The 16,069-nt window shown below is 47.8% G+C and overlaps 5 protein-coding genes across 5 annotated transcripts; 1 reads left to right on the plus strand and 4 right to left on the minus strand.

The window, feature by feature from the left end:
* Nucleotides 1-337: 337 nt before the first annotated feature.
* FOBCDRAFT_252005 (cytochrome P450) lies at nt 338-2,502 on the minus strand (the record flags this gene model as incomplete). The annotated part of the gene is made up of 5 exons (XM_059610983.1): nt 338-482; nt 800-849; nt 993-1,120; nt 1,154-1,375; nt 1,422-2,502. 5 exons carry the CDS (start codon nt 2,500-2,502, stop codon nt 338-340), a joined length of 1,626 nt encoding a protein of 541 aa, XP_059465542.1.
* A 749-nt stretch (nt 2,503-3,251) lies between these two features.
* FOBCDRAFT_252007 (general substrate transporter) lies at nt 3,252-5,436 on the minus strand (the record flags this gene model as incomplete). The annotated part of the gene is made up of 9 exons (XM_059610984.1): nt 3,252-3,517; nt 3,565-3,703; nt 3,751-3,859; nt 3,909-4,182; nt 4,257-4,683; nt 4,730-4,807; nt 4,857-4,919; nt 4,963-5,185; nt 5,232-5,436. The coding sequence occupies 9 exons, from the start codon at nt 5,434-5,436 to the stop codon at nt 3,374-3,376; spliced, it is 1,662 nt and encodes a 553-aa protein (XP_059465543.1). The 3' UTR covers nt 3,252-3,373.
* A 636-nt stretch (nt 5,437-6,072) lies between these two features.
* Nucleotides 6,073-8,216, minus strand: FOBCDRAFT_228679 (amino acid permease/ SLC12A domain-containing protein). Its single transcript, XM_059609788.1, is given in 7 exon segments — nt 6,073-6,396; nt 6,449-7,128; nt 7,177-7,350; nt 7,399-7,471; nt 7,576-7,802; nt 7,902-7,903; nt 7,914-8,216. The coding sequence occupies 7 exon segments, from the start codon at nt 8,144-8,146 to the stop codon at nt 6,163-6,165; spliced, it is 1,623 nt and encodes a 540-aa protein (XP_059465544.1). The 5' UTR covers nt 8,147-8,216; the 3' UTR covers nt 6,073-6,162.
* A 2,489-nt stretch (nt 8,217-10,705) lies between these two features.
* On the minus strand, nt 10,706-12,607 carry FOBCDRAFT_165506 (uncharacterized protein; the record flags this gene model as incomplete). The annotated part of the gene is made up of 2 exons (XM_031189203.3): nt 10,706-12,438; nt 12,486-12,607. The coding sequence occupies 2 exons, from the start codon at nt 12,605-12,607 to the stop codon at nt 10,770-10,772; spliced, it is 1,791 nt and encodes a 596-aa protein (XP_031036468.2). The 3' UTR covers nt 10,706-10,769.
* Nucleotides 12,608-14,100: 1,493 nt separating this feature from the next.
* FOBCDRAFT_242312 (major facilitator superfamily domain-containing protein) lies at nt 14,101-15,962 on the plus strand (the record flags this gene model as incomplete). Its single annotated transcript, XM_059610475.1, has 4 exons — nt 14,101-14,479; nt 14,667-14,737; nt 14,785-15,379; nt 15,424-15,962. The coding sequence occupies 4 exons, from the start codon at nt 14,101-14,103 to the stop codon at nt 15,960-15,962; spliced, it is 1,584 nt and encodes a 527-aa protein (XP_059465545.1).
* Between the last annotated feature and the right edge of the window lie 107 nt (nt 15,963-16,069).

Here is a 16,069-nt window from a genome sequence, read left to right on the forward strand (position 1 = left end):
ATGAGGTTTGCTGATATATTCGGGGGGGGGGGGGGGGGGATAACTCGAGTTTTGGATATTGGAAAATAAGGTAATGTCTTGCGATATTTAGTAGCCTGGATAGAAATACTTAGTACATCATATCTATAGCCTTCTTTACTCTGCAACAAAACGGTATTATTGTAATATGCCATTGATATGAGTAGGAATTAGCACGTGACATCGCGAAGAGTGAGCCTGAGTAACTGACTTCTTTCAGTCCATCAGTTCCTGTGTATGTTTTACTAGTCTGTGAACCATTGGTGAGACTTTTTCAGTGGGTCATGGCGACAGATACGAAGGGGCACGGTTCAGCTATTCAAGGTTCAGATAATGATGTGATTCTAAGCTCCTTCTGGCTGTGAACATCGTAGCCGGTATAGTTGACCATGAACAACAAATCACTGGTCACAGAACCACTCATGTTCCTTCGAGTATAAATCGCCTCGTTGTCGCTCTGTAACCTGGAAACCTCAGCTCAATTAAATCTATCATTCTAAACAACAACCTCTTACTATCTACAACTTCACCTATTACTACAGACCAGTACAATGTGTAGGCAATGCAGAGAGATGGAAGTATGCCCAGACTGCAGCAAGCAGAAAATTAAAAGGAATGACATATTCCCATGTCCGCCGGCAAGAGGCGTAGTTGGGGCATGCAGAAGGCCAACTGAGGTAATTGATACCGTGGTTGATAAGTTGTGCGACAAATGCAAGGAGAAGAGAAAGAAGAAGAAAAATAAGAAGTGATCGACTTCTTGTTGTAGCTATGGACTTGCCTCTTCTGCCATAGATAAGAACAAGCCCCAAGGCACAGTGAAATAAGATCCTAAATGATGACTTGGTATCCCCTGTTTGACTTTGAGTGAAAGCGGTCTTTGCCAGCAGTGAGAATACGCTCCAATTTGCAAAATCAATTCCTATTTTATTAAGCATACAAGCACAACGTGCACAATACTATCTTCTTCGAACTTCCAGCTGGGTGTATGGATCAGTGGCACTCAAAAAGCCAAACTGCATAGGCTTTCCCAAACACCCGTCCTTCAATCTAATGTCATAGTTGAGTATGATCTGAGCCAGGCAAAGCTTCAACTCGCTACCTGCAAAGAACCTTCCAGGGCAAAGGTGCTTACCCATGCCAAATTGAGCATGATCCGGGCTCGATTGCACGAACAAGCTTGTGTTGTCTCCAGCTTGTCGCCGTTTGTAGAAACGCCAGGCGTCAAACTCTTCGGGATTCTCGAACTTCGCGGGATCATACATCTCTCGAGAATCGATAGCGATATGAGTTCCTTTCTTAAGAACAGTGCCATCGGGAAGTCGGGTGTCGTGGATAACCAATCTCTCCAATATCACTTAAATGGGTTAGTAAGAGCGAAAAGCCTTCCGATAAAAGCTTACCTAGCGAGGGGATTTGTCTTTGGGTCTCCTTCATAAAACTATCGAGCAACTGCATCTTGACGAGTGAGGTAGCAGTAAAGTCGTGATCGGGTGCAGCATCTTCAATCTCTCGTCTCAGATGCTCAACAACCTCAGGGCGACGAGCAATCTCAGTCAAAATCTGTCGGAAAAGCTCTGAAGTGGTAAACAGAGCGGCCATGGCCAGAGCTAGCTGAACATCCGCCGGCTCAAACTCGTTTCCAAGTGGCGATTCAAGTGTCCAAGCAAGGGCATCGTAGTAAGCGGGAGCCTCCTTTCCTTCGAGCTTAGCCTCTTGTTCCTCTTGTCGTCTCTTCTGAACGACTTCGTTCACCATCTCGCGTGCTCGCTTCAGACCAGCACGGCAGGCTGAGGCACCAGGGAGATACCAGACAACCAACCATCTCAACCACGAGGGCCACAAATGCATTTCTCCAACAGCGCCGAAGTAGTCCAGAACATAAGCCCTCGAGACCTTTTGCCATTCAGGGTCAGCAGCGAGTTCTGGTCCGACGAAGATAGATGCTGCTGCACGAGAAATAACTCCAGTAGTTCCATCTTCCCAGTTGAGTGTCTTCCAAGACTTGTCTTCACCCCAAATGTCAGACAAGCCTGCCTTGATGTGTTTATTCATGACAGGAAGAGTCTTGTCAGTTTTGGACAACTTTCCTTGGACCATGTTGATGACCATCCTATTCGGGTGATGCAAGACATGCTGAACGTCGAAACCAGGGTAGCTAGCAAAGTATTCATCTCTCACGAGTTGCTGGTGATCCAAGTCCTTGTTGTTCTTGGCCCAGCCGACACAAGACGGTGGCAGGATTGTCTTGATACCGTTTGGGACCAAGATGGCAAAGGGGTTCTCGCCATGCTTGGCAGCACCATCATTGAGTAGCTTTCTTACGTTGGTCTTGTACTCGTGATTCGCCCGACGGTGGAAGAAGTCTTTGGGATATTTGTTGATGATTGGGAATTTCGTTTTCTTATTGACGAAGATGATAGCCCCGATAAGGATGGCTACCAGGGAGACACCAAGGCCAAGGGGGGAGAAAAGGATAGCCATTGATTACTATTGTAAGCGTTAATCAAAGAATAAATGAGAAGTAAAACAGGAATCTAAACACTTATCATTTAATATTTAAGTCATTGAGACATTTGCCCTGCACTTTCATAAAGGTCAATTCAGATGGACGCAAAGTGGAACCTCGATAGTACAGATTTCCGCATGAGTCCTCGCCAGAAACGAGTTTTCGCGCTCGGATACAGTGACGGTGCCGTCTTGGTTATGCTGACATTCCGATTGGTCCGGCACTGCCACTTTTCCGAAAAACAGTGGCTAGGCATGTCACGGCTTGGAGTTAGCGTAGAGAACAGGCCCAGTTCTTTGACGGAAGAGGAAATTTATGGAAGTGAGTCATCTTGAATCATTATGGACCCTGATAAATGCTTGTTGTTTGGTTTATTTAAGTCGAAGAAAATAGACTTTATCTATCTAATGTAAAGGACTTGGAGTGGTCTCTCTCCGTCACATAAACTCAATCTTGACAATATGCCAGATAAAGTTTATGCAAGCAATAAGGCCTACTTAATAAAGAGGTAACTAAATACCAGTGCTATAAGGACTGGCTATACGACGGCTAAATACATTAATTGACAGATATTGGTTGCGGAAGACCATAGCCTCTTTCTGACTTATAAGCAATGCTGCTCAGACCTATTATTCATGAACTAGCCTAGACCCATCATTGTTGGTTAGGCAGGGCGACTAGTACATAAATAACGGCTGCACAGAAATGTTTGGATAGAATATGGGTGAAAGACTCAATTGACAATAGCTATTCTGAATGTTCAATCTGTGCGAAAAGCCTGTTACCAATATCATCTCTAAGGAACCAATAGTGACAGCTAGCGTCCGTAGCCTCTTCTTCAACCTATTACAACATCTCCTTCTCTGGAACCTCTGTGTGATGAGTAGACTGATCACGGTAGATAATATTATCAAGGCCAATCTCGCGGTTGATCTCGGCCATGCGCTCGTTATCGGCAAGGGCAGTTCCTTCAGATCCGAAGATGATGTCCTGAGAACAGTCAGCAGCCGTGCTAGTAAAGTTGGAAGAATACATACCATCTCTTCGAGTGACAGTCGCTTAGTCTCTGGAACAACAAACCAGATGAAAGCTGCACCAATCCATGTGAGCAACCCAAACAGGATATAAGTTCCGTATGTGATGTTTTCCAACATGTCTGGTGTAACTTGTCCAACACTGATCAAAGTTAGCTAGCACAAAGTATACCAAGTCACGCCACATACATAAAGTTGTTCATCCAGTTACTTGACGCACCAAGCGAAGTACCATAAGGTCGCGTACTGAGAGGCCAAACCTCGGCGACAATGATCCAGGCACAAGGACCCCAGGAGTCTAGCATCATTAGCATCAGTCCGCAAAAGAGAGCTGGGAGTAAACTCACATCCAAAGTGGACGACAAACAGCCAAACCATGCAGATAGCAGCCCATCCAGCGGCCTTGTGAGTCTCAAACTGGTCGATGTTCTTGGCAAGAATGACGGCGATGATAAGATGGCAAGCACCCATGCCAATAGCGCCAACAGTCAAGACAGGCTTACGGCCGAGTCGATCGATCCACAAGACTGCAGGAACGGTAGCAATAAACATGACAATACCAACGACACCAGTGGCCAAGAGACTGGTAGTGTTGCTGCTGAGACCAAGCTGTCCAAAGATCTGAGGGGCGTAGTACAAAACCTTTACTTGTCAGCTGCTTGGAAATATATATTTGTTAAAGTATAGTAACTTACAGCGTTGATACCCGTCCACTGCTGGAAGAACATAGTCACAGTAGCGACAATGACGCGCTTAAACATGGCCTTAGACTTGAAGAGAGCGCCGATGGCGACGAACTGGAGCTTGACGGTGTTCATGGCTGTGTCCTCTTGAAGATGGGGGAACCTCTCAGCCAAACTTCGCTTCTCGAAGAGTGATTGAGCCTTGATCTCGAGATATTCCAGCTCGATAAGTTCGTGATCAGTAGGGAGATCTCGAAGGTTGGCCAGGACCTCTCTAGCCTCCTCTTCTCTTCCGTGGTGGATCAGCCATCGAGGTGAGAAAGGCATCCATGCCATACCGACAAGCAGGATAAGAGCCGGGGCGAGCTGAAGGCAGATGGGGATTTGCCAAGCGGCGTCCTTTTGAGACTCGCCAGTTCCGCCGATGAAATGACAGCCACTGTCGATTGTCAGTATATGATAGTCTCGAGGGTATATTAACATACTAGTCGATCCAGAAACTGATCATGATGCCGAAAGTAATGGCGAGTTGTTGCAAAGCGACCAAAGCACCTCGAACTTCACTATAAAACTGTAAGCCTCCGTATATCAATAGCGTTGGTTGTAACATACGGTGGAGCGCATTCGGAGTTGTAAAGCGGAACAATGGTGGACAAGCTACCGACTCCCATGCCACTAGAGATGTTAGCTGAGATCAAAGAGAACTGGAATTACATACGTGATGAAACGTCCGGCGAGAATAACATTATGTCCAGCTTGAATGGCAGTGGACTGAATGACGACACCAATAATAAAGACACAAGTAGCGATCAAGATACCATATTTACGGGAGCACAATTCTGCAATGGCACCAGACATGACAGTTCCGAGCCATGCACCAAGTTCGAGAATAGATGTAAGCCAACCCTTCTTGGTCTGGTTCTTGATATAATCTCCCATGTCTTAAGATGTCAGCAAATCTCCACAAAACGACAAGAGGAGTCTTACGTCTCTCAAAAGACGGCATTGTCAGAATGCCCGAAAACATTCCCTGATTGTAACCATAGAGAATACCTCCGATACAGGCAAACGCGGCAATTCGGGCGACTTTCCAGTTCTTGACGAGGGCGCGCGCGCCACTGGCACCCATAAGCGCCTGGCGCCTCTGTAGGGCGGCATCGTAAGTGCCGACTGTAGTCGTTGCAACACCCATGTTGGCTCGGTTTTCTTGGCTGTATAGGCGGGAAAGTGTAGAGTCACAGTGGACTCAAATGCAACTGCTTGGAGTACCAGAAGAAATTCACTGCAACGAGCTGCTGTTGCATCTGTATCTATATATGAAATCTCACCCGGCAGTTTGAGGCTGCAGGATAAATCCTTGTATCATCCATGTGTCTGTATTACCAGTACGTGACAAGCAATGAATCAATTTCGGCTAATTCAAAAGGCATACACGATGTAACGGGCCGAATAGAAGCGACAAAATTATCCAATATCAGACTCGCATTTGTGATTGCTTTGTTTCTTTGTGCATTATTGTCACTTTGAGTGAAACATTGCCAACCTCGCTTTTCCCCATGGGGACAGTTTGCCTTTAGCCTGAAGGCGCTTGGCGACCTTGTCAACTCAGGCTAAAGGGGGGAAATGGGTTGATGAAACGTAAGACTGCGAAATATGCGCGCCTGTAGCAATGCAGGGCTGTAAGGCAAGAATCCGAAAGGAGAAATAATACGAGTCGATCTGCGGGGAAAGCTGGGGAAGATTGGAATTAAGATTCACATAATAGCCGATCCTAGCCCTTCGGTCGCTTGCGTTGTTGCCGGTCGGATAGATTTGGGGTAACATGACATTGAGGACAGTAAGACGGAGGTATATTGAATGAGATTTAAACTACTGTGCCCCGGAGCAAACTATTTAAAGACAATTTCTGCCAAGATATCTAGATAATAGCCGAGAGCAAGCGTCTTGGCGCAGTCTTCCACGTCCAAGGAATCTCATGCTCGGGCTCATCAAGGAGGACAATGCCAGTCTGGAGATCCATATCAATGGCCTTGACGTACAACTTCCAGTCGCGAGAGTAGACCTTGTAACCAAGGTAAAGGGCGAGAATGATGGGGCCAGCGAGGAAAGACATGAAGAAAGCCTCAGCATTGGGAGGAGAGCCATCGGGAGCCTAGAGTCATATTAGTACGACAGTGAATCTCATCTTGGTAGACTGAACTTACGTAGAGCGAAGAGTAGAAAGTGGCAACAAGAGCAATAACGTTGAGGAAGACGCCGAGATAGCTGCCCCAAACACCGAAGGGAGTCTTGTAAGGAACAAGGTTGAGATCGATGCCTTGGGCCTTGAAACCAGATCGCATACGGGCGTGAGCGAGGCAGATGGTGCCCCAAACGAAGAGGAAAGCAAGACCGGACAAAGCCAGAAGCCAGTCAAAGATGGTACCGCCCTTCTTGGACTCTCCGACATAAGCCAGCAGACCGAAAGCAAGCTGAATGATGACACAGTAGATGGGACGACCCTTGCCATCAATGTAGTTCAGGAACTTGGGGGCATGGCCACGCATGGCCATAGCCTGCATGGTACGGGTGGAACCAAAGGTACACGAGTTGGCGACGGACAAGACGGAGATGGTGATGACGGCGTTGAAGATGGAGGGCAGAACCTTGATGCTTGCATCTTGAATGGCGAGCACGAAAGGCGAGGCCTTTGTGTTGGCGCCAGAAGCACCGAGGAGACGCTCATCATCAGAACGGAGAATGGTTCCAACGATGAAGAGGTTGATGACGTAGAAGAGAGCAATACGCCAAAAGACCTGCTTGGAAGCAGTGGGGACAGACTTTCGGGGGTTAGCAGTCTCAGCGGCGGCGAGGCCAACCATTTCAGTACCACCAAAGGCAAAGGCTAGAGCTGTCAGTCATGGTAATGGTGAAACAAGTATGAGGTACCTACCAGCAATGGTGAAGACAGCGCAGAAGCCCTTGAAGTTGGTGAAAGCACCAGGGTCGTGCCAGTACTTGGTACCGAGGTAGCCCTGATCACCGACACCACCACAGTTGATGATGATACCGAGGATGATGAATCCCAAGCAAGCGCAGATCTTGATGGCGGACAGGACGAATTCGACTGCGACGCGTTAGCGGTGACACTGGGGAGACGATGATGAGTGCTCACCCTCTCCGTAACCACGAACACCAAAGATCTGAACAATGGTGAGAGCGACAAGGAAGACAGTAACCCAAACAGCCTAGCGACAAAGTTAGCTAATCGAATCTGTCAAAACGTCAAGGTGCATATGCCAAGACGACGGGGCCAATCGCCAAGCCGCCAAGGCAGATCAGATCTACGAACCATGTGGATGTCAGTGCGCCAGAACTCAATGGTCTTTGACGCAGCGATCAACTCGAAGGGGAGAACCGTGAGCCAGGACAGAGCATATTCCCAACCGCAGGCGAAGCCCCAAGAGGGATCGACGAAGCGGACAATGTAGGTGTAGAAGGCACCGTTGACGGGGTACAGAACAGCCATCTCGGCGAGGGCCAGGTTAGTGCAGAGCAACATGACACCGATGATGAGATCTAGATTGTGTTGGTCATTGCGCGACATCGAGTGAGCGGGGGAGTATCTTACAGCCTGCGAGAATTAATTAGCATCGGTCGTCGGTATCAGTTCTTGTTAGGCGTTACTCACCAATTACCAGCGACGCGGGACCTCCCTTGTGAAGAGCACTACCAGAACCGACGAACAGACCAGCACCGATGGCACCTCCAATGGCAATCATCTGCATGTGTCGACTGCGGAGATCACGCTTGAGGTGACCCTCGCCCGAGGTTGTGCCCGTCTCCTCATCGTGAGGTACCGTGACCGTAGTCTCGTCCTTCGTCTCATAGTTCACCTCATCCTTGTGCGGTGACGAAGACATGCTGGGCAACGTTTCTACTGTGCTACAGTAAAAAAGTGTCAAAGTGAAGAAGAGAAGTATAGAATGTCTGTCTCAAAAACAAAACAAGAGCATTTCGCAAACCTGGGCTCTCAGTGTCTTTATGTGCCAAGCCCGCCAGCGACGCTAGGCAGCTTTGAACAAGCTTAAGATAAGCTTTACTGCGACGCTAGCAAGTGATGGGCTCGGCGGGGTTCTTTCTCGATATCATCTCCTCCCCCGAGAAGGGGGGAGGGGGGGTCTAGAACCCTGTCTCTGCAATTAAAACGAGACATTCCAATGCGACGACCGTGTTTTACCCTGGTTGCCACACACCCAAACTCAATTGTCGCCGCCGTGTTTCCTTGACATCTCTGGGCGCATCTTGGCTGCCGACTTGGCATCTCTTGTCAATCTTGGCGATGTGTACAACACATTTAGATCACGTTGCATTCGTTTTAGATATCTTGAGGCTTCATGCGTGGACCAATCTACTGGTAAAGACAACCCGTCAGCGATCAGCAATCCTTCTGGACTTTACAATCTGACCACCATACCAACACGGAGACAAAAATACGACCAACCGACCTTCTTATCAAGGACATGGCCCCAGGCTCGCCACGGCCTTTTGTTGGGTCCAGCGCCACCCCGTTCCAGATAGCGCTGGAGCTCTACAGATAGGGAGAGCCTGCTGGGCCATTTCTATTGGGTTGGCGTCCCCGACGAGCGGTCACTTGCAAGGGGGAACAGTCTTTCTCCAACGAAGCAAAGCTTCAGCTCCTCTTTACCCCAGAGTCTCTCCAAACTTGAACTTGACAGGCTGGTCATGCGATGGGTCCTTCGTAAAAGGAGCATTAGCCTCTTTTGGTCTAGACCAAAGTTCTGACTGTGTACCATATCTGTGCCGAAACTCCTGTTACGTCGCAAAAACGGTCATAGCTAGTGCGCTATGGTGCCATTTCCTCCCCTCGTGCGGGCGGTTGTTCTAGAACAGTTCCTCAGGATTACCACTGCAACCTCGACAGCAAATCACGGCCTGTCTACGTATCACTATCGCTGATAGCTCCAAATCTTGGCCCCGCACAACCACCACGGAATCCCGACCTACCACTTTAGGAAGGTATTTACATACCCGCAGATAAGCTGGTGCCGGGCTTCCGGTTGCCAATGAATCCGCTGACTTATCCAGCGTCTTTCAACGGGAGAACAAGATGCAAAACTTGGGGTCCTCGCCAGGGGCTGAATAAAGTATTGAAGCCTATTGAAGACACGAGTCCCCTCTCTCCGAGTATAAGCGGCACCAGATGACCCCATGTGACCATTTCCAACTTTTGGTGGTTAACCCCATGCTGCTTAGTGTCACAGCCTTGACCACCCAATTTATCGTTCAAGACCATAACGAGAACGCTGAGAGGCGCGGCCTTCCCGTGTTGAATCCACCTAGATTGCCGGTATCCATCAGCGATTGCGAACCTAGATATGAACGATGGATCGTGCGATGATAGTGATTTATATCTTTTTGCCCCATTTTGATGATAGCAGAGTTGATTACAGTCATTGAAATCAAGTCCCGCAGTGAAGCTTCGTCGTAAGATGTCTGAGTAGTCAACCGGCGAGATGTCGAAATAGAGTATACCTTCAATTGAACTAGATCACTACTCATGCAAGCCAGTGGCGCCAGACGACCATGGATCTCACCTTGCAACATCAACGAACTGCTGTTTGTGGCAAGTCAGTAATTTCAAGGCTCGACAACTTGGAGTAACCCTGGTACCTCTCTAGCTTCCCCCCAACCGAGGGTGGCGTATTGGGGATTGCGAGCGTCTAGCTCTTCTGAGAATCTCCAAGTGATTGGTGCCACCATGATCTGCAATCTTCCAAAGCTTATACCCAGACTGCTCCGGCCAACCAGCGACGGACCAGTGCACATAGTCTTGAATAGCAGCCAGATAGTGAATATGACAGGCGACGGCTTCCTCGGACTAGTTCCTAGTCAGTCTTACCTCGGATCTGACCTTCCCTTTTGTAAACCGACATGGGGGGCAAAAGTTCCTCCGATTCTACTCCCCGGCTGCAGTGCTTATTGCCATAGACTCTATGGCCTAGAGGATGATCATACCCTACAGTACTACTGTGAATGCAGCAGTCTTCTAGAACCCCTCAATCCTTCCATGATTAAGGTTTGCGCATACACGATTCGGTGTTATGATCGACATGTGAGTGCATTTGCCGTGAATTCAGCCGCTGTCAAATGGATGAGAGTTGAGCGAATAAATCAAGAATGAAGTAGTTAACTGGAAAACTGGACTGCCTAGTTTCTCTCTCTGTCTTGAACAGCTTAGCGCAATTTTATATGAGAGTTTACGAAAGAGAAGGTAATTAACGAAATTGTCCGGGGTCGCAAGCCATCGAAAGTCACGCAATAGGACATGCAACAGATACCCCTGCCAAGCAAACATAGGGCACAGCATAGTAAATCCGAATCCCAACACGAGGAACACGTGCTAGCTTGATACTGCATGTGATAGCATTTGCAACTAGCGAGTAGATTCACTGCCATTATTTGATGCAAACAATGAAATCGCTCATCTCGTTCAATTTCAAGCCTACACTCTACTAATGTCCTTCAAGACAAGTTACCAGTACTCGATCCCTTCTTGATATCCTCCCTCCAAGCACTCCTCTCCACCTCCGAAACACCAGGTCCCTTGTAAACACTTCCATAAAGTCCAGTAGCCCAACTCTTCCCATCGGCAGCAGCCTGACTCTCGGTAGTCTGGGACTTTAAATACTTCTTAGACGTAAAATGCCTCCTGTACCATTTTCCATATGTAAGAAGGTAGTAAAGCCTGAAACACAAGAATGCAAACTTGTCATTCTCCAAGTCTTCAGGGTAGTTGGCGCCTAGATCCACTGCAGCCGCAATTCCAGACATGACGGCTACTTCGTGAGCGTTGACAAGAGTCCAAGAAGCGGCGAAGCGAGTGTGATTCTTGGCGTTGAGGAACATCATCCAGGGAATGACGAACAAATAGTGAGTGTAGCTGTGACAGAGTTGATGCCACCAGTCCTTTCGGATGATCTTGTCCTCGGCAATCTCATTATCAGTCCAGAGCTTGCTGTCCCGGTCCTTGTTGAGATAAATTGTCTGGAAGACATGCTGCTCGAAGGGAACCTTTTCGGGGAATTGACTCTGGTAGTTCGTGCAGTCGAAGCACATTTCAAGCTTGGACTTGTCCTCTGGGTACATCTTGATGTAGTACATGGGTCGGTACTCTGTCTTTGCAAACGCCAGACGATCCGATTGGTCAGTTCCGTTGATGTTAGCAACAGCCAAATCGTCGCGGTAAAAGTTCTCGTAATGCTTCTTCATGTAATCGGAATCATTATGAGTGATCGTGATGTCGTCGCTGAATTTTGCTGAACCCAAGACCTTCTTCTCTTTCCAGCTGGCGGTCTTACCGAGGACTTTCTTTGCCGTGTCAGCAAGACAGCAGAGCACAAGCTCGTCGTACTTTTCCTCACCAACGGGTGCGTCGGGATCTCCGCCGTTGAGGTTATGATGATCGGTTATCGGAGTTCTCGGCTTGAGCTTCACGACAACGCCTTTCTTATTCCTCTGAACAATCTCAGTTAACTCAGTAGAAAGACGGACGGTGACTCCACGAGAGACAAGATCCTTCCTCCAAGTCTCGTAGAACTCTGAGAATTTGGGGAACACAATCATGGGCGGTTTGTTGCTGATGACAGTGTTTCTGTCGGATGGATACCACATTCCGTAAGTCGGTGAAGTACACAATCTCTCAAACATGATTGCAGGGACTTCGGGCGTAGCATTGCCAGTCCCAAGGAAAAGAGCCGTCATAGGCAGCGCGATCGTGTTGGTGAATTCCTCAGAGAATAAAAAGAGCTTGAAGACGAGCTTCAGCGGAAGCAGGGCGAAGAAGATCTCGAACCAGCGCATGAACTTGAGAACAGTCGTCAGACGACGGACTTCCTTCTCATGACGTACAAGAAGTTGAGTTGGAAATACGTTGTTCCAAAAGGTCTCGTCTTTGCCAAAGGAAACGTGAAGGTTGCACGGATCTGCGTGATAGCCCTGCCTTGAGAACATAGTGACAGTATGATGAAAGATGTAAGATCCTCCTTGGACACCTTGGTTGCACCAAGAAGCTCCATGTCGTTCTTTATCAATGGGAATGGAGAATGCTTGACCGCCGCAGTAGTCAACTGCATCGATCAGAGTCACATCAAATTTGTCTGGATGTTCCGACAGGTGGTAAGCTGTAGACATGCTATCTTCATCAGTATGCTTCAGAAGCTCACGAGCTGAACAACTTACCCAGCTGCTCCAGCACCTACAACAAGAACCTTCTTCCTCCCATCTTTACTCTTATCTCCGTTCTGAGCCATAAGTGCAGCGCCGTCGTGCTCAATATCAGTATTAAAAGGTTCCTGAGACATAGATGACAAGATCAGTCGCCAGAAAATTATCCCAAGTCTTTAACAGACCAAGAGTTTGCTGCAAGGACAAATTGATATTAATGCACGATACAAAATAAGTCATGACGGGCTTGACTTTGCTGCTGACGTCAATGACTCAGGTGGGCCATTGACAGCCTCGCGCGGAAGCCTTGTCTGGTTGCACCGATTTGAGCTTAGAGTAGGGTTAGTATAGATCTTGTCTCCACGCTAATCTCTGGAGACACGGATTTCTCGATCTGGTGGGGAAGATCGATCTCGGTGACTAATAAAATCCGATGTGCATTCAGAGTCGTGTCGCGTGCGCGACGCGTTGATCAGGACGCGCTGCTGGCTGTATGAACATGGCATTCATGGATCGGTTCTTCGTGGTATGGCACAGTCATTATGTTTTTCTAATAGATGGATTGATCCAGCGTACACGGGATGAGTGATGGCCTGCGCTGAGATTCTTCCACTTTACTGCTGACAAAAGTATCACGTACGTCATTGCAAGGTTGCAAATGCTAACCCGAGATCTTATTAAAAGTCATCTGTATGTCTTACTTTGTTTTACCTGAGCGTGATAAAGTGCTCTCGTATTTTGTACTGCGTTCTATATATGTTTAGACTTTTATAAATACATTAATAAAGTCTAGTAGCGAGGTTCCCAAGTAGCTAAAGGCACAAACTACCCCGCAGATCAACCCGCTATAACAATTGCGCACTGTATTTCTGATCTTGTCTGCTGTCGTTTTGATTATTATTTTATTGCCATACTTTTAATGCGTATAAAACATAGGTCCAGGGTCTACATCAGAGTCATTGTCGTGGTCGCAGCTCGATCGGTTACTCCATTGCTACTATCCTCTTATACTGAATATTGAGTTTGGATGTAAATTGTTCACTGATACTTGGTCTTGCTAATTACTAGATATATCTCTATTTTATTTAATATGCACATTCCATATCACTTACAGCATTGTACATGGTTTAGTGAGCTACACCTAACAATGGTATGCATCCATCTGATACTGGATAATATCATCGCCTACCCTTGACCACCAACATGTGAGTCGTCACATTTACATCTTGGAAACGGATCTAAACCGGAAACAACCCACCGATTACCAGATTAGCTTTCGTACCGCTCGCCCCGTGATAGCCTAAATTGCTGCCTTTGGTCCAACGCGACACATACAAAGGATACAACCGGGTTTAGATGATGACTGCATGGCTGAGGAGAAGCTCCGGACCAATCAGAATCTTCAGGGCCTCATCTCACCAACCCGGAATGACATCAACGATCCTGATAGTGTAGGCCAATGATGGCTTGATTAAAGTTGTACGTGTGTGACATGAGATTGCAGATCTCTTAAACAGTAGATAGCGATGGCGAGATTCTCGTACTGTTCATCTTCGCATTCCATCACCACTGTCGGCAATTGAAACGTGACGTTACGCAAATACATCCCTCGATCACGGCAACCTCCAGCATGTCTCCTTCAGAAGAAATGTCCAAAGTAGACGGTGACACTCTACCCTCATCCCATGTCGAAAACGCACAGGGTTACGGCTCCCGAAACCCTCTCCTCCACGACCTCGATGGCCTAACCCTCTACGAGAAGAAATGCGTCCTCATCAACCGCGAGATCGACGCCCAAGGAATGGGCAAATACCAGTGGTACATCTGGGGTCTCTGCGGCTTCGGGTATCTCCTTGATCTCCTCTGGGCCCAGGCTTTTGGTCTCGTGCTTGGACCGTTGCAGCAAGAGTTGGGCTTTGGAGATAACGAGTCGGGGAATATCTCGACGAGCTTTAATGCTGGGCTTACGGCGGGGGCTTTTGTTTGGGGGTTTTTGGCGGATATTATTGGTATGATGCTCTTGGCTCGTTTGCCTCAACAGGTCCTCTACCTGGAGATTCCCTTCCTTTGGGTGAGGCAGCAGCTGACAGTTGTTAGGTCGTCGCTGGGCGTTCAACTTGACATGTCTCATTTCGTCGATATTCGGACTTTGTCTTGGTGCATCCAATAATTACACGACCTTTCTCGTGTTGACAGCATTTGTCGGCTTTGGTGTCGGAGGAAATATTCCAATCGACACGACAATTACTCTCGAGTTTATTCCCCAGGTATGTCAAGCGAACTCACGAAAGGTATTTTTATTAACATTCTGCAGAACAAACGCTTCCTCTTGGCCTGTTTGTCCGTCTTCCAACCAATTGGAGTCGTCCTCTGCAGTGCCATCGCCTTTGGATTCATCCCAGTCTACGCATGCTCCCCCAACTTCTCCGAGCCTGACCCTCTGGTATCATGCAACAATGTCGAGGCAGGAGAGACATGCTGTTCCCGCGGTGACAACATGGGATGGCGATATCTTCTCTTCACGATTGGCGGCATCACTCTCGCGGTTTTCATCCTTCGCTTCTTCGTGTTTAACTTCCGCGAGACTCCCAAGTATCTCATCTATCGCGGCCGCGACAGCCAGGCGATTGAGACGCTTCAACATATGGCAAATGTGAATAAGAAGCAGTGCGGACTCACTCTTGAGCTATTTGAGTCACTTCAAGCAGATGATAGCTCTCTTGGAAGTGGTAATAGCGCAACTCCTGCTTTGGGAGCGGGAACAAAACAACTCAATATGGCATGGTCTCAAAAGGCTAAGCTTGAGCTGTCGAGATACAAGATGCTGTTTTCTAGTCCCAAGATGACTCGTCTCACAGTTCTTGTATGGTTGACGTATATCATGGACTACTGGGGATTTACTGTTGCAGGTAAGTTAGGCGTGAACGTGATAAAACATTGCTCACATATTTAGGCTTCTACTTGCCTAGCATCCTGGCCCTAAAGAACGGTGCCGCATCCGTGAGTCTCAAATCGACTTATGCCGCTTACATCTACACCTATGCACCCGGTATCGTCGGAGTACTTCTTGGTGCAACACTCTACCGCATCCCAGCTATTGGCCGCAAGTGGACAATGGTACTATCAGCTGCACTAATGGGCATCTCAATCATCCTCTTCTCAACAGTCGATACGCGTGCCAAGAATGAAGGACTCTTCACTATGGAATATTTCTTCCAGTCCATGTTTAACGCCGTACTTTATGGCTGGACCCCTGAAGCTTTCCCTGCGCCAATCCGTGGCACGGCTTGTGGCATTGCAGGATTTTGGGGTCGATTGTTTGGTATCGTGAGTCCATTGATTGCACAGCATCTGTATGGACGCACGGGTGAGAATGGGCAAGGAGATATCAACAGCGTGCTATATCTTGCTGGTGGTGTTATGCTGGGTTGTGTGATTACAACAGCTCTGTTGCCAAATGACATGATGGAAAGCAAGGACGAGAGATCGTAAAGGACTTGGGTATCTGATCTTAATTGCGCTCTAGTTATCCTTTCAACTTCATAGTAAATTGAGACCTGTCTTTGGTAACATTCAAGTCGTTACCAATCAAAAGTACT

The sequence above is a fragment of the Fusarium oxysporum genome, chromosome VIII, assembly GCF_013085055.1.
Source record: "Fusarium oxysporum Fo47 chromosome VIII, complete sequence".
Lineage (NCBI taxonomy): Eukaryota > Fungi > Ascomycota > Sordariomycetes > Hypocreales > Nectriaceae > Fusarium > Fusarium oxysporum.

Excerpts from the sequence above, each read along its gene's own strand:
- FOBCDRAFT_228679 (XM_059609788.1), bottom strand. The coding sequence starts at position 8,146 with ATGTCTTCGTCACCGCACAAGGATGAGGTGAACTATGAGACGAAGGAC. Across the intron at positions 7,351-7,398 it reads TGTTCGTGGTTACGGAGAGG|TCGAATTCGTCCTGTCCGCC; the intron begins GTGAGCACTCAT and ends AACGCGTCGCAG. Across the intron at positions 6,397-6,448 it reads CTTTCTACTCTTCGCTCTAC|GCTCCCGATGGCTCTCCTCC; the intron begins GTAAGTTCAGTC and ends ATATGACTCTAG.